Below are 17,913 nucleotides of genomic sequence, written 5' to 3' on the forward strand. Positions count from 1 at the left end.
AAGCCAAGTTAGGTGAAGGAGTGCCTATCTTCCCCTGGTTTGTCCATTGCATTCAGAGGCAGAAACGGAGGTACCTACCGGGTTTCTGAATACCAGTGGCATCTGATGCTGGGATTTAAGCATCTAGGGCAGTGGTGGGCAACCTGCGGCCTATCAAGGTAATCTGCTGGTGGGCCGTGAGACAGTTTGTTTACATTGACTGTCCTTCAGGCATGGCCGCCCGCAGCTCCCATTGGCCGGGAACGGCGAACCGCAGCTACTGGGAGCTGCGGGCGGCTGTGCCTGAGGGACAGTCAATGTAAACAAACTGTCTCGTGGCCCACCAGCGGATTACCTTGATGGGCCGCAGGTTGCCCACCACTGATCTAGGGCCTTTTGTGAATCTAGCCTATAGTTCCTAGGCCACTTAGGGCTTTTTAGGTCTGCTTAATTGCCTTTAGCTATAAGCAACATTTATTAAAAGATGACAAGTACCTTGATGTTGTCCTTTTAGCTATAAGTCCAAGATGTAAAGTTTGGCTCTGAGCCAAATTTCCCCCAAATTTGAGGGTCTTCATATTCAGAAATTTGGTTAAGCCCATTAAACAGATAGTGCTGTACAGAAAGAGATAGGAGACAGTTGCAAAACTGAGAACCAGATGTGAATCCAAGTGACTCAATGTTTGGCTCTGGGCCTTTGTTCAGACCTCTCTATTATGTTTTAGCAGTGAGATGTGGGATTTTGGTAAATAGGATCCAATGTTTTTCTTTAAGACGGCAACACATTTTAGTATAAAACACACCTGTTAGTACTCAGACTTTGGGACTAAGCCTTCAGACACTACTTAGTCTCAGGAGGAGTGCTGACTAACAGGAGAAGTCCATGTTATACTCATATTAAGTCACACTGGAGGCTGGAAATAAAGCCAGTGGAGCTGTGCAGGCTAGTAAGCTCTATGGGGTAGGTCCGCACTGGAACAGAGGCGCCTAACGGGGCACTTAGGCATCTCCGTCCAACACTTCAGTGCCACTGAGATTCTCAAATTCCCCAGCTAGCTGCTGCCTAACCAGGTCGGCCGGGCGGAGGTGGGGGGTGGGGTGACCGGCGGCTCGGCCCGGCGCCGCGTTGGGGGGAGGTACGGGGCTCCTTCCCCCCAGCGGGCGGGGCTTCGGGCGGAAGGGGCGGGCCAGCGGCCTAGCCTCCCGGAAGGGGGCGGGGGGGTTTATCCGCCGCCCATGCGCGGGGGTTCGGCCTGCGAGCGGCCCGAAGGCGGGGTACAGGCATGTGAGTAGCAGCAAGGCATCAGCTTCTTAGGAGGGGGATGAGGGCTGGCCCGATCCCCTAACTGGGGATGAGGGCTGGGGGCTCACCCGCCCTTGAGCGCGGGTGGCAGCTGGCGGCGCGTGCGGCTTGGGACGTGTGAGCGCTGGGGAGGGTTGCGCCATAACCCCCGCTCCGGTTATTGTGGTGTCAGGATCGTTATTCCCTAGAAGGTTACTGCGCATGCTCAGTAACGTCTGCTTAAGCCTCCCCTTACTGGCCCTGAGAACAGCTGCTGCTATGGAGTAGGGTGACCAGACAGCGGGTGTGAAAAATCGGGACAGGGGGTGGGGGGTAATAGGAGCCTATATAAGAAAAAGACCCAAAAATCGGCACTGTCCCTATAAAATTGGGACATCTGGTCACCTACTATGGAGGGGGGCGAAGGGGCGAGAAGGAGGGAGGGGGATGGGTGCAGCTTGCCCCCAGGCTGGGAGGAGGGGACAGAGGGGCAGGAGCTGGGGGGTAACAGTGGGGGAGATGGGGTGGCAGGGAGGGGAAACCTGCAGGGTGGTTTGAAGTTACCATGGATGGAGTGAGCCAGCTGCAGTGGTTGCTAGAGGGGCAGGTGCTCCTGGCTGGCTGTGCCGCCTCAGCACCTCTGCCTCAGGGTTGTGGCCTTAGAAGTGCGGTGTAGCCCTATGCCGAGGTGTTGCAGCTCTTGTCCGGCTGAAACGAGGTACTGAGTGGCCAAAAGAAAGTTGGTTCCCTGACACATCTGACATGTCCACCGCCCTAAAACTGGTCACAACTCTGCCTGGGTTTGTGTGAGGAGAATGCCTGAATGCCTCCGCAGGCGTAATGTGTCTGTAGGGAGCCTTACAGCAGTGCCAGGTTTGGCTTAGCTACCATATGGTGTACCTGCATGGGACTCCATTTCCTATTACCCACTGTAAGTGTTGCATCTTACTATTTATTTTACTTATTTGGTTTTAAAATGGTATTTTATTACTAATTGTCCTGAGCACACCATCCCTTCCCTTGATTAACTCTATTCAGATGCATGTCATTGTTTACCTGTAACTAAGTTATGCACGGTATCACAATGTCATAGCTCCAGTTCCACTTCTTTTTCCTGTTCAAATGGTTTACCTGTGCCAATGTAGCAGCAACATTGCAAACTTCTAGTGTCTTTGTAATGCACTGTAGATAATCACGACCTTTAAAAACAGGCAGGCTGTGAACTACAGCAGATCAAGATTACACTGCTGCAGCACATCTTTACTAGGGGTTTTCACTGATTTGTCTATTGTGGGTGTATAAAACATAAATGCAAAAATAGGCCTACTAACTGAGTGATTAGACAAGATTAATATTTTATTGGAGCTGCAACAGTATAGCCGCACCATAACAACATGTTAGTGTGGAAAAATTAAGCTAAATAATGAATACTTTGAGATGAACAAGTTGTCAACCAATGATTTACAATTATAGTAGTTTTATCCTCCCTTAGACAAATTGCTTCGCATTACAGATGAAAATTTTTATATATTTCCTATATAATTGACCATATAAATAAGACTGGATGTTTCCAATGAATAATTGTCTTAGAGCAACTTCATATTACAGGTAAAAATGTAAGGAAAAAAATCATTAAGGTTAAATCATGCTGCCTCCTGCAGTGAGGAAGGTGCTCCAGACTTGCCCTTCCCCATGCTGCTGCTGCTGCTAAAGGAAGAGCGGGGAGGTCAGAGTTGTGCAGGGAAGTATGGGATGCATAGGAGGGGTCCATACATGCCCTCCATATTTATTTTCCTTCAAAAAATAGGCCTGACTCCATGTTAGGTCCTGCACTGTTCCTGCATCCTCTCCCCAGCTTCTTAACTTGCAGGACCTCTGCTGCTGTCTGCTCTGGCATGGGGAGCAGGTAAGACCAACCTGCTGAACAGGCAGAGAGACAGGAGACCCCTGAGCTGGGGAGATGATGTTGGGCAGTAAAGGAATTAACATGCAACATTGTTTTCAGTGACTGTGGTAATCATTGCCAAGTAGTCAGAGGCCGTGGAGAGGGAGAGCTGGGTTATGGAGATGCTGAGAAATTATATATTTAAAAAGGAAAAAATAAAACCAAGCCCAAGGAAATTAACTGCCTAAAAACTTTGTTAATGCAGAATGAAGGTTGCCCAGTGCTGCTTCATGCCCTTCCAGAGTGCAGAGAGCAGCTAAACTTAAACCTCTAAAAAACAGGAAGTACAAAATTAAGGTATGTGCCAACCTTGCAATGTGACCTTAACTTTCCTCCCTTTTAACAATGCCCCAATAATACACATACTATCACTTTATCCTTAGAGATGCTGCAGCACACTTTGGGAATGCAGCACATGAGCATTATATAACAGTCTAACTCTTTCTCACAGCAAAACTTGGGCTTAGGTTTTTTTTTATTATTAATGGAGATATCCTATCTCTTAGAACTGGAAGGGACCTTGAAAGGTCATCGAGTCCAGCCCCCTGCCTTCACTAGCAGGACCAAGTATTGATTTTGCCCCAGATCCCTAAGTGGCTCCCTCAAGGGTTGAACTCACAACCCTGGGTTTAGCAGGCTAATGCTCAAACCACTGAGCTATCTCGCTGTTGTGACTTGTGATATTTGGTTGGTTTTTTTTAAAGTACCTAGGGCCATGTGATCACATGAGAATCTCAGCTGTCATTTAAAAAAGAAGTTTCTAGCCCTTGTATTTGTGAACAAAAGCTTGAAAAGGCCCCAAAACTAGAAGGCAAACAAATAGTACTGTAAACTTAATTTTTTAAAAATCTCATGATTTTTGAACATTTGGAGTTGCTAATACTGTTGTGCCAGTTTAAGGTGAGGGTCCAAATTGCTGTCATGACATAATACTCAATATATCAATCCTATCCTGGAGCCCCTGTTTGCATTTTTTTTTTAGGAGGAGAAGGGTACATGCATTTCCAGCATCCTGAGTCTGGATCCAAGGTTGGGTCCAGGCAGTGGTTTTATCACATGGAGGGAGAACATGTCACTAACATCCAACCATGATTGCCTACATGCACTCCCTTTTAGATAGGGGAATAAACCAGGTTCTCCTTCTAAAATATGGTTTTACATTTCTTATAACTATATTAAATGATACACAGAGTGTCAGTGAAAAGCAACTGCCTCTGAAGTGAAAGGGAACATCCAGGCATATAGTACACCTTATGAGGTGGGCAAGGAGAAATTCTGTATGAACTGTAATGTCCATAGAAGAGAAGACTGAATAAGATCTTGCTGTAAATAGGAAGAGTGACTGAACTTCCCAAGATGTAGTGAATCTGATTAGTTTGGTAATGCAATACCATTACTTATTAGCAGGAATCCCAGTTTTCCGTGGAACCCCTCACCCCTCAAATGCTCTGTTAAAATCCATAAATATCTCTCCTTCTGCAATTAAAATGAAACGCTGAACTTTAGTTTCCCTAGCCACAATATATACAGAAATCAGTTGAACACAATGTTTATCCAAGCCTCCATTATCCAACTCATTGTATTAGCTGAACCACCAGCTGCCCTAGGCTGACTGTCCAAGCCCCCCATCTTAAAATAAGGGATAGAAAGCTCTTTGCCCATTCTTCTGATTATCAGAATTTTTGATTATCCGATTTGTCCCCAATCTCAATTAGATCGGATAAATCAGGGTTTACACAATGAAAAAACTGAAGATTCTCTGTAAAAACAAATTCGGTGTTTTTCTGTCGCAGACGGATTTCTAGGATCCCTGCTTATTAGCAATAGCTCAAAACTGAACACATTAGAACTTATTTATTTGGGAATACCTAATCTCTCGTATGGTGCAGATGGGCGTATTTCATCTTTTTTTAAAGTGCTTTCCAAGGATACCATTTCTAATCATATTGAGGTAGCGATTTTTGCACATCGAGCTTAGTTAACACTGCCACTGCTGTAGCATAACTACCAGCACTCATTATGTTAATGATTATATTGTGTCCTATTCCGTGTCAACTTTGGGAGACTACTGTGAGAGAATGGATCAGCTGGGGGGGGGGTGCATCTACATTTCAGATTGCTAGCTCATATCTTCTACTCTCTGTGCTGCTATCTTCCTCAAATTCTTACATTATCTGTAAAGCAACCAAGCAGTAGAAACAGAATGGATAGGGTTAGTCCTGCTCCCATTATAGTTGATAGCAAGACTCCCATTGACTGCAGTGAGAATAGAATCAGGCCTGTAGTCTGTATTCTGGAATGGGATTCATATGTATTTTCTGTTGAATGGCTTTGCTGTGCATGGCAGTGTATTGCTCCGATAGCTTGAGTTACATGCTGCTTGGTAGTTTGTGATGTTATGGCGTAAGCTTTACTTTGTTTACTGACTGACACTAGTCTTTCCTTTCAGGATAAGACATGCTTGGCTCTTCCTGTCCATAGAAGGCGGAATTGCTAGTTGGGATATGACATTCCCTAAGAGGTTTCCTGCTGTCCTCTGAGGCCCAGGAGTAAGGGCATCTGTTATTAATAAACGTAGCAGCATAAAAATGTCTTTGGTAACTGCCTTTTTCACCATAGCTTCCTCAGTTTGTTCTGCTTCTTAGGGCTAATTCCTGTTTTCCTTGCTTGGTGAAAAATCTCATTGACTTCATTGGAGTTTTTAGTAAGGGGATCAGGATTCTTAGTGCTATCAGCTGCATTCCCTTGCTGTATTTGATTAATTTCGTCTGTGGGGGTTTTTTTGCGGGGGGGGATTGTAGGGTTTTTTGGTTTTAGGTCTGCAGTGGAATTCAATATTTTCCTCTTTCATAATGAAGTAAAAGATCTTAAATCTCTTAGACAGTGAGGTCTAACAGCAACATACTTTGAAGACATCTCCAGGGCACCATCAGAAGAGAAATGTTCACAGAAACTTTTCCTGTATAGTAGATGAATAAGAGGATGAAGGAATACTACAAACAGCAGCAATATAGTTGACAGGTAAACATTCTCTCTCTTTAGTGCTCTGAAACATCATTATACCAAAGTAATTTTTAATTGGAAAGTTAGACTCCTGTAATATGAAAGCAAAGTATACATAGACAATTTCTAATTTGCAAAATTGGAGATTCAAAATATCTTTCCATAACACTTAGAATTTCTTTCAAAAATACTCCTATTATGTAAGCACATAAATAATGCACATAGAAGCACATGCTAAATTGCAGCGACACAGTTTTGTATGTGTTCAAGCCTCATAATATTGCATGCAGTTATTAGGATATTATGGCTTGACCAGACTATCCTAAAAGTCATAGTACACAAAAATATGTATTAAAAAGTCAATATACTAGAATTCTTTTAATAGTGAGTAGTGTCACTTCTTCGCTCCCCTTCTTTCGTGCCCCCTCCCCGTTTCCCTTGGATAACTTCACTGTAAGCAGAACTGTGGTACGATTGCAAAAGTGGAATATGCTGAAGTAGGTTGGGACGCTTGCACTACTTTATTATAAAGGAAATTCCAAGACAAAAATATATTGAAATGAAGGTAAAGTTGAAAGCACATATCAGTAACTTAAGTAAAAAACACTTCAGGTATTACAAACCCAGGAATTCAGATTTAAGGTTACGTTTAAGAGAAATCTAAACATGTTAAGGTATAGCAATGCATGGTTAAAGCACGCAAACAACCTTAACTGTGCCCTGTAGTGAGGCTGCACAATACAAGTGGATTATGATTAATACTATTTTAGTGTTTATAGTCTCAGGTTAGATTAAGCTGATTATTAAAGATTTATCAGTATGTTTTAATATTTTTCTGAGTTAACACTTTTTTTGTTTTGTTTTTACAAAAAATACATGTTGGGCTGAAAACTAGTTAAGTGTCCAGTTATATTGTGTATTCTGGGCTGTGTTCTCATCTGAGTGAGGGTAAAGCGCAGTGCAGAGTGATAAAATCTTTATATCACAGTTGTCTTTTAAATAAAGCAGTCTAAGTCTGTTTTGGTTTAATATCAGCAGGGGGCAGTAGATTTCTTTTTTAGTAAGCTAAGCTTTTAGACCAGGGGTAGGCAATCTATGGCACGCGTGCCAAAGGCGGCACGCGAGCGATTTTCAGTGGCACTCACACTGCCCGGGTCCTGGCCACCGGTCCGGGGCGCTCTGCATTTTAATTTAATTTTAAATGAAGCTTCTTAAACATTTTAAAAACCTTATTTACTTTACATACAACAATAGTTTAGTTATATATTATAGACTTATAGAAAGAGACCTTCTAAAAACGTTAAAATGTATTACTGGCACGCGAAACCTTAAATCAGAGTGAATAAATGAAGACTCGGCACACCACTTCTGAAAGGTTGCCAACCCCTGTTTTAGACTTTCTTTGTAAGTCTATAAATACATGGGACGCTGTTTGAAAAAAAATTCTAGATTGTTCAACACTTTCAAAAGATACCAAGTAGTTTTTTGACGTCTTGTTACAATGTATCTGAATTAAAAGTCTGAGGAAGAGCTCTTTGTAGCTCAAAAACTTGTCTTTCACCAACAGAAGTTTGTCTAATAAAAGATATTACGTCACCCCCCCCTTGTCTCTCTAGTAATCATTATGAGCTAGCATCTTCCAAAGGATGCCTTATACATGTTCTATTGGTGATCTGTGTCCTTCAGGAAAACAAGCAGAAGCAAAGAAATTAGACGTATGTGCCTGTTAGCTAGAAAAAGATTGGTTTTTTTTCTGTGGTGTTTGTAAGCATCTAGGTTTGAATACCATGGCTTATGAACTTCTGGAGGGGAATTTTTTTTTTTGTCTTTAAACTGACCTGTTCATTGTGCCCTGGGTCACTTTATCAGTTGCTGACTATAATAATTTTCCATCTTTCTCGGTCAAAAATGTGGCTATAGTAAACCAAAACCTGACTATGGTGGAATGTGTTAAATATTCCTAAAAATAACAGAAGTCATTCTCATGATTAGTGTTTTGTGAACACTGCATCCTTGCTAATAGTGACCAGGAGTCTCTTTACTATTTGTTTCAGAGTAGCAGCAGTGTTAGTCTGTATCCGCAAAAAGAACAGGAGTGCTTGTGGCACCTTAGAGACTAACAAATTTATTTGCGCATAAGCTTTTGTGGGCTACCTGCATCTGATGAAGTGGGCTGTAGCCCACGAAAGCTTATGCTCAAATAAATTTGTTAGTCTCTAAAATGCCACAAGTACTCCTGTTCTTTTTACTATTTGTATTACACCAGCCCCTAGAGGCCTCAGTTGAGATTGAAACCACATTGTGCTATGCATTGTAAGCTTGTCAGGGCTGGAAGTCTTAAAAGGCAGATAAGGTGTTGGTGGAAAAAAAAGTCATTTCTAGTCTTTGTATTGGGGACTGAAGCAGACAGAGACGTGGAGCCAGATCTTGGCTCATGTTGAGGCACCTGGTCAAGACCCACATTTCTGAAGTGCTGAGCACCCAGCTGTTCCCATTGTGACACTTATAGGCAGACTTCCGAAGTGCTCAGTACCCACTTACTTTGGTGTCTAATTGGCAGCTGACCTCTTTTAAAAATCTGGTCCTGATTATGGGTGCAGAGTTGTCTTGAAAATCATACCCAAGGTCAGACAGAGAGTCTGAGACAGGGCTGGGAAAAGAATCCAGTCTCCTGAGTCCCAGTCCGATGCTGTAATAACAGGACCCTCTTCCATCCCAGTCTTTAAGCAGTACTTTTTTTTAAACAATGAGGATTAATTAGCGCCATTCCTTTCCAGTTTGCCTGACTGGCAGGCTTCTACTTACACTGAAGTCATTGGGTCCAAGGTTAACTGGCTCATAATCCTTGTAATGTTTTAGATTTTTCACATACATTGGCTGCTAGTAATTAGTGGTTCCGTCTTTACTCCCTTCTTTTCCCCAGAGTTCTTTTCAGTCCTTGAAGCACGTTGTTCTCCACCCTGTTGTTTAACATTAGGAATCATGTCCCCTGCACTTCTAAGTAAGTAGGGATCCGCCTTGGTAGACCTTGTTCCCTTTCATATCAGGAGTAGGGGAAACTTTCTGGTCTGTGGTTTTTGTTTTGTAAACTTTGGTTGTCAAGCCTTGTGACATGCATACTATGGAGTGCTATTTACTTAACATTAACAGTCTATATACCAAAGGTGAGGTTATTAGATGATCTGAAGAGCTGTCATCAGAAACAAGCAGCTGTACAGAGTTAGAGTATGAATAGAGGGAAACAGTTCCCCCCCCCCCCCAAGTTGACTATGTATGGGAGAGGGGTGAGAATCTTCTGTCAGTATTGTAATTGGGTACCCTAACTAGTTTACAGTCTGGGCAGGCTCCCCTATATTTTCTCATGTATTTCTGCCATTGTTTCTTTCTCCCCCTGCCAAACTTCAACTCCAGATTCACTTTTTAAATATTCTCACTCCTAGCGGTGAACAAATACAGTAATTTAAGTGGCTTTTCATGAAATGTCCTATGCGTCTAGGTATTAGTTTGAGCCAGGGAAAGAATTTCATATTTAGTCTTTCTAGTGAATTTTTCTTTTTCCAATTCTTCTAGATTGACTTCAAATCCTATTTGAATTGTATTTTTTCTTTAAATACATTTACAGACTAATTCTTTCAAAATAAAGAAATTAAATCTTCTCTAAACTATTTCATATGGGAAAAATCCAATTTTGAGAGAACAAGTTAGACAGATGAATGAAAAAATATCCATGTTCAGAAGGGTTAGTCATGGGGCCAGATCCTGCATTCTCCATATAGGCGAAACTCCTGCTGAGTTCAAAGGCAGATCTGTGTACACAAGGACTGCGCTCCTAACTAGCCAAACTAAACAGCTTTTGCCATCTGTTTTGGGAGGGAAGGAAGGAAGGGGAAGCAAATAACTCCACAAATGTTGTTGCTTAAGGGGGCAATATTAGATTAAGGAAATTATTTTTAAACACAATCCTTAAAGGTGTTGCTGTTATCACATTAGGGCCCTGATTCTGCAATCAGATTTATATGGGTGGCGTCCACAAGGCTGTACTATGCCTGCATAGATTTGTCTGCAGGATCAGCATTTAAGTCACTAGCTGAATCACTTGTACTAACTCTTCACTATTTATGCCAACTGTTGATGATTATTTGCATTTCATGCAGCTTGAACTATGAAAAAGGACTAGTCCATTTCATTTTCTGGCTCTCATGCACTGGCACAATCTTGCGATATTGGGGTTAGAGACACTGCAGGGAAATATTTGAATAGGAACAAAACCTTTCTTCATTGAAACTTAAATCTATTTCATGAGGACAGGGGTATGTGTTTACATGATAAGCTTGCAAACTTTTCTGGCACAAACCTTAAGGTTTGAACCTGATCTACTTTACAATGGACCAGTCCTGCTCCTATTTAAGTCAATGACAAAGCTGTCTGGCAGGATTGGGTAGATTCTCCCTTTATGTAGTTGGCTAGTTCAATATGTGCATAACTAAACAAATTGTTTTTTATTGTATAGTTGTTTTGTAAGAAATAGCCATTTCTTTGTGTGTTCAGCACTGAAATACTTATGGATGTAGGCTTGTAATTCTAATATTTGTTTAGTTTGCTTGTATAAAGATTGACTCTTCACTAGCATATTCAGCCAAGAGCAAGCAGTTTGAGATGAGGCTGTGCTGGGTCTAAAAATGGGATGAGACAGCATATTTGTCTGCACTTGTTTGTGTCTTTTTTTGTGTTTATATCCTCCTGGTCACTTCCTGCTTACATAAAAAAGCCTCAATAACTACAAATGTAATACAATTATTTACCTCCTTTCCATCAAAAGAAATTACCAACTATTACGGGTTTTGAGCAGTAATTTAAAAAAACACTTTAGTCATCTGTTTTTGTGTGTCACCATCCCTCCAGCATCAAGCTTTAAATGAGTCTAAGACACTGGGCTGATGTGCTGAGAGCCCTCAACGGTCTCTGGAATTAAGGGTGCTCTATACTTCATCCTTTAGTAGATGAGACTCCCAAGGAGAGAGCTGTACATGAATAAGATCAGTCACTACTCACTCCTCTAGTTACCAGCAAACTTCAATCATAATCAGAATGTGGTGTTCAAGATATAAGTGGCGGCTAAAGAACAGTGTTTAGCAGGGGCAGTGTAGTTTTCCTTTTCTGACCTCATGATATCAAGCTACCTTTTGTAGTTACAATTTTAGGCAGATAATAAAATGAGTACAATTGCATTCTTAATGTACTAACCTTTTCCATCTGCATTTCTTTCAGCAAGAAGCTGGCTCCCAAAAGTTGTGACCCAGGATTTTGTAAGCCTCTTGAAGTTCTGCTGCACACATCTATCTTGTAGCTGCTTTTGGTGAATATGTCTATGAAATACTTAAAATGGAGTTTTTTGGCACTCTTGATGCTTTCTGTCATAATAATGACATGGTACATGACACTCCCTTCGCATATTGTGATAGAGCATACAAACTCGATGTATTTCTATGAATATGAGCCAGTTTACAAGCAGAACTTCCTCTTCACACTGCGGGAGCGTTTGAAATGCAAAGATACAAATCCATTTCTGGTCATCTTGGTGTCTTCACAACCTACGGATATAGAGGCAAGGCAGGCCATTAGAGTAACATGGGGTTCTAAAAAATCCTGGGGGGACCGTCAGGTTCTAATACTGTTCTTACTAGGACAAGGAGCTGAAAGAGAAGACAGCTTAGCATTATCGATAGAAGATGAAAGCATTCTGTATGGTGACATAATTCGCCAAGATTTTATGGATACTTACAACAATCTTACCTTGAAAACAATCATGGCATTCAGATGGGTGTCTGAGTTTTGTTCAAACACTAAATACGTTATGAAGACTGATTCTGATGTTTTCATCAACGCTGGCAACTTATTAATGTTTCTTCAAAATGTAAATTCTTCAGACAGTTTTTTTACTGGTTACCCTCTAATTGATAACTTTTCCTACAGAGGGTTTTACAGAAAAACATATATTTCTTATGACGAATATCCATTTAAGGTATATCCTCCATACTGTAGTGGAATGGGGTATATACTTGATGGAAAACTGGCTCTGAAGATTTATGAAATGATGAGTCATATCAAACCTATTAAATTTGAAGATGTTTATGTTGGAATTTGCTTAAATATACTAAACGTGAACATCCATATTCTAGAAGATACACAACTCTTCTTTTTATACAAAATTAACTTTAACATCTGTAAATATAGACACTTGATTGCGGTACATGGTGTATCTTCAAGAGAAATGATCAGATTTTGGCAGGATTTATTGACAGACACTTCACTCGCTTGCCACTGATCCCATGTTAATATAGGTCTGTCAAAAGCTGACTGCTTTGTCCTGGTCTCTTGGTTTGAATTGCACTGTAGAAAGTGTCTAAATTGAGTTTTGTAGAACAAGGAAATGGAAATGGGGTTTTAGAAAGGATCACTCAGGCTTATGGGACCACGCTGATTACTAGGCACCATTAAAACAGCAGAATATCTCTAGAGGGTTTTCAATATGGTGTTTTTAAATTGAGAATGAGACTTTGTTGCACCTTTTTTATTCCAGAATTATTTAGATTATACAGTAACAGTATTCTGCTCACTCTACCCGTCTGGTTCATTTCTGAACAGTCTGCTGCAAATATGGGGTCATCCTGCCACCTCCCCAGGAATCTGTTGTCCTGGGATTTATGGAACTGCAGCAGCAACACCCCTTTTTTCCTCAAAGAACTGTCCCACAAACCTAGACCCTGGGGCAAACTCCTATCTGTTTTCCTTCATATGGATACCCAGCCCACTCTAGGGAATAGATTCATAGATTCATAGATTCTAGGACTGGAAGGGACCTCGAGAGGTCATCGAGTCCAGTCCCCTGCCCGCATGGCAGGACCAAATACTGTCTAGACCATCCCTGATAGACATTTATCTAACCTACTCTTAAATATCTCCAGAGATGGAGATTCCACAACCTCCCTAGGCAATTTATTCCAGTGTTTAACCACCCTGACAGTTAGGAACTTTTTCCTAATGTCCAACCTAGACCTCCCTTGCTGCAGTTTAAGCCCATTGCTTCTTGTTCTATCCTCAGAGGCTAAGGTGAACAAGTTTTCTCCCTCCTCCTTATGACACCCTTTTAGATACCTGAAAACTGCTATCATGTCCCCTCTCAGTCTTCTCTTTTCCAAACTAAACAAACCCAATTCTTTCAGCCTTCCTTCATAGGTCATGTTCTCAAGACCTTTAACCATTCTTGTTGCTCTTCTCTGGACCCTTTCCAATTTCTCCACATCTTTCTTGAAATGCGGTGCCCAGAACTGGACACAATACTCCAGCTGAGGCCTAACCAGAGCAGAGTAGAGCGGAAGAATGACTTCTCATGTCTTGCTCACAACACACCTGTTAATACATCCCAGAATCACGTTTGCTTTTTTTGCAACAGCATCACACTGACTCATATTTAGCTTGTGGTCCACTATAACCCCTAGATCCCTTTCTGCCGTACTCCTTCCTAGACAGTCTCTTCCCATTCTGTATGTGTGAAACTGATTTTTTCTTCCTAAGTGGAGCACTTTGCATTTGTCTTTGTTAAACTTCATCCTGTTTAACTCAGACCATTTCTCCAATTTGTCCAGATCATTTTGAATTATGACCCTGTCCTCCAAAGCAGTTGCAATCCCTCCCAGTTTGGTATCATCCGCAAACTTAATAATCGTACTTTCTATACCAATATCTAAGTCGTTAATGAAGATATTGAACAGAGCCGGTCCCAAAACAGACCCCTGCAGAACCCCACTCGTTATACCTTTCCAGCAGGATTGAGAACCATTAATAACAACTCTCTGAGTACGGTTATCCAGCCAGTTATGCACCCACCTTATAGTAGCCCCATCTAAATTGTATTTGCCTAGTTTGTCGATAAGAATATCATGCGAGACCGTATCAAATGCCTTACTAAAGTCTAGGTATACCACATCCACAGCTTCTCCCTTATCCACAAGAATGTCTCATCCTGTGTCCCCATCAACACATGAACTCCTCCTCTGCACTTCATGATGCTCAAAGTTGCTTGCTTAGTCAACCCTAATGATTCCTTTAGAAATATTGTGCCAAGATTTTCAAAATTAGGAGTCTAAAATTAAACAGCCATGTTTTCACTGAAGTCAGCAGAATTTCTAGGTACTCAGCATTTCAGAAAATCTGGCTGCTTTTTTAGGTGCCTAGATATGTACTTTATAGAATTGCTTTAATGGCTTCAGATAGCTGCATTATTTTATGTAGTGGTAATTGTGTTCTGAGTATATTAAAATAGAAGGCCAGATCCACTTAGTTCAAATAACTTACTTTCAAGTTGCTCTGCAATACAGGACAGCAAAATTTATGCACTAATAGGCCCATCTCCACACCTATCAGAATCCAGGCAGGGAGAATAAGTAATGAGATATGCTGTGAAACTTGCCAGTTTAAATGGCTTTCAAATGCTGAGATCAGCTTCCATTTGCAAAATGAACTGTTTGCTTCAGAGTTTAAAATAAAAAATTGGAAATATTGTTTCTAACAGGAATTTTAACAAAAGAAAACAAATGCGATTTTGTATGTAAAGACCAGTATTTTATTGTCTTAGTCATATCAGCAAGGCCATGTTTCCAGTAGTTTACGCTTCTGGTAGACAATACAGAATCTGCAATTGCATTATCACAGTTATTATTCTTGACACATCTAAAATCTATCACATACCAAAGATACAACAGTTACATCCTGTACATCTAGCACTGCCACTTTACTTCTAGTCATACTATAGCTAATGTTATGTTATTTACATTTAATTTGATTTTTAAATAGTCTCTTAGAGACAAATGTAGAATAGGTATAAAAAAACTCCACTACTAATACCAAGAATGAGGTTTCATCAATATTTTTTAATGAGCACTATGATCAGTGTTGAATTTTGATAACTTTGTAATAACAGATTATTTTAAACCTACTATGACTTGAACATTTGTTTATTTTAATAGTGAGTGTTTGCCCCAGGAACACTGATATTCAGTATAGCCAGACAGTGGTTAATATTGACTTTAGGTTGAATCACAAAAAGACTTTGCAATCTTCACAAAGCTGATGTAAGGCAGATGGCTCCAGCTGAGAAAATAGGTATGACAATAAGAGAAAAGTAACTAACTTTCTCCAAGCAAGATACTTTTGTGCCTGACAAGGTTCTAAGGCTCAGAGTGAGAAACACTGATCAGCGATCGCAGGGCTTTTGCCTTCAGAAATGTAGATTTATACACAGTTTATTCAACCTGAAATTGTAATTTAAAGTGACAAAATTGATGTTTTATTTTGAAACAGCCTCTTAGTAACTTAGACATTTTTCTTGCTTCCTTCATTTCCAAACAGATTTGAACTTATTTATTACTAGAAGCATAAAAATATGTATTACTGCTTGCCATGTTACCTCAACAAAAATGTTGGTTATTTTTAAAAAAACAAACCTGATTGTAAGAGGGGCATTTAAAATAATCTTGTGAATTTACACCATCAGTCAATTTTAATGTAGACTACAATTTGGGCCCAAACTACTATGTCCCCTTAACATGTTCTGATAGGCTGAATTTTACACTTCATTTTTAAGATTTTTTATGACCCTGATTATGAACTTATTGGTCTTGCAAATGATGCAGATGAAGCAGGTCAAACATCCTTCAGGACCATACATATTCTCACAGAGAGAGGTGGTATGCACAAAAATGCCTCAAACAGTGTTTGGTATTTAGAGTTTTATTCTAGTTATTGAAAATATCATTCACAATGTAAAATTACCACTGTATCTATCACCTTTATATTCTTCAGTAGCGTTTGCATATTTACCTGTTTAGACATTTTTATTGGGATTCATTGATTGCGTACCTTCAAATACAAGTAGTAAATACTTAAACTGACTAGGTGCATTGCAGGATTAACCATTTTAATGAAGACCACAGACTACATATATTATTTGCCTGTACCCTGTTTTGGCATTGTTTTATGTCTGCCATTTGTACAGTACTAAAAAGAAAATGTACAGTAGTATTTACAGCAAATTGTGTTAAATCATCTGCTTCATTTATCTTGGTATAATTAGTTTTTGAAAGTTTGAGTAATTTAAACTAAATTTAATTATGTTGAAGTCTGTATTCATAGTGTACATAATGTACCACACAAACTTGAACTAGAAACTGATTGAGGGTAAACTAAATAGGATGTGAACACTAAATTCCTAAGCTTCTGTCTATATCAGACATGTTACTATATGTTACTTAGGCCTGGTCTACACTAGGAGTTTATCTCGAATTTAGCAGCGTTAAACCGAATTAACCTTGCACCTGTCCACACAATGAAGCCCTTTACTACGATATAAAGGGCTCTTAATATCAATATCTATACTCCTCCCCGACGAGGGGAGTAGCGCTGAAATCGGTATTGCCATTTCGAATTAGGGTTAGTGTGGCCGCAATTCGAAGGTATTGGCCTCCGGGAGCTATCCCACAGTGCACCATTGTGACCGCTCTGGACAGCAAACTGAACTCGGATGCACTGGCCAGGTAGATAGGAAAAGCCCTGCGAACTTTTGAATTTCATTTCCTGTTTGCCCAGCGTGGAGAGCACAGGTGACCACGCAGAGCTCATCAGCATAGGTAACCATGCAGTCCGAGAATCGAAAAAGAGCACCAGCATGGACCGTACGGGAGGTACTGGATCTGATCGCTATATAGGGAGAGGATTCAGTGATAGCAGAACTACGTTCCAAAAGACGAAATGCCAAAACTTTTGAAAAAATCTCCAAGGGCATGATGGAGAGAAGCCACAATTGGGACTCACTACAGTGCCGTGTGAAAGTTAAGGAGCTCAGACAAGCCTACCAGAAAACCAAAGAAGCAAACGGAAGGTCCGGGGCAGAGCCGCAGACGTGCTGCTTCTACGCTGAGCTGCATGCAATTCTCGGGAGGGCCGCCACCACTACCCCACCTCTGACCGTGGATTCCAAGGCGGGGGGTAATCTCAGCCATGCCTGAGGATTCTGCGGATGGGGAAGATGAGGAGGATGAGCTCACGGAGAGCACACAGCACTCTGTTCTCCCCAACAGCCAGGATCTTTTTCTCAGCCTGACAGAAGTACCCTCCCAACCCCCAGACAATGAGGCCATGGAAGGGACCTCCGGTGAGTGTACCTTTGTAAATATAAAACATGGTTTAAAAGCAAGCGTTTTTTAATGATTAATTTTCCCTGAGGACTTAGGATGCATTCGCGGCCAGTACAGCTACTGGAAAAGTCTATTAACGTGTCTGGGGATGGAGCGGAAATCCTCCAGGGACATCTCCATGAAGCTGTCCTGGAGGTACTCCAAAAGCCTTTCCACAAGGTTTCTGGGCAGTGCAGCCTTATTCCGTCCTCCATGGTAGGCCACTTGACCACACCATGCTAGTAGCAAGTAATCTGGCATCATTGCATGACAAAGCCTGGCAGCGTATGGTCCCGGTGTTTGCTGGCATTCAAGCAACATCCGTTCTTTATCTCGCTGTGTTATCCTCAGGAGAGTGATATCGTTCATGGTAACCTGGTTGAAATAAGGGAATTTAATTAAGGGGACAGAGGTGGCCGTTCCTACTGGGCTGTTTGCCTGTAGCTGAAAAGAAATTCTTCCCTGCAGTTAGC

At 41.1% G+C, this 17,913-nt stretch overlaps 1 protein-coding gene across 10 annotated transcripts; it reads left to right on the forward strand.

Annotated features, from left to right (window-relative positions):
• Positions 1–1,194: 1,194 nt before the first annotated feature.
• Positions 1,195–13,025, forward strand: B3GALNT1 (beta-1,3-N-acetylgalactosaminyltransferase 1 (globoside blood group)). Of its 10 annotated transcripts, none has more exons than XM_024195063.2 (5): positions 1,222–1,264; positions 3,412–3,503; positions 5,656–5,755; positions 6,087–6,227; positions 11,478–13,025. In XM_024195063.2, exon 5 carries the CDS (start codon positions 11,572–11,574, stop codon positions 12,532–12,534), a length of 963 nt encoding a protein of 320 aa, XP_024050831.1. In that variant the 5' UTR covers positions 1,222–1,264; positions 3,412–3,503; positions 5,656–5,755; positions 6,087–6,227; positions 11,478–11,571; the 3' UTR covers positions 12,535–13,025. The 10 variants fall into 10 exon arrangements, with proteins under 10 accessions (XP_024050837.1, XP_024050833.1, XP_024050831.1 ...); XM_024195064.2 differs by having other exon boundaries at positions 6,091–6,227; XM_024195061.2 differs by lacking the exon at positions 5,656–5,755.
• Positions 13,026–17,913: the final 4,888 nt, after the last annotated feature.

Source organism: Terrapene carolina, unplaced genomic scaffold (assembly GCF_002925995.2).
Source record: "Terrapene carolina triunguis isolate 2854851 unplaced genomic scaffold, T_m_triunguis-2.0 Scaffold88, whole genome shotgun sequence".
Lineage (NCBI taxonomy): Eukaryota > Metazoa > Chordata > Testudines > Emydidae > Terrapene > Terrapene triunguis.

Bases quoted from the DNA above. Each gene is read 5' to 3' on its own strand.
- B3GALNT1 (XM_024195069.2), top strand. From the start codon at position 11,572: ATGTCTATGAAATACTTAAAATGGAGTTTTTTGGCACTCTTGATGCTT.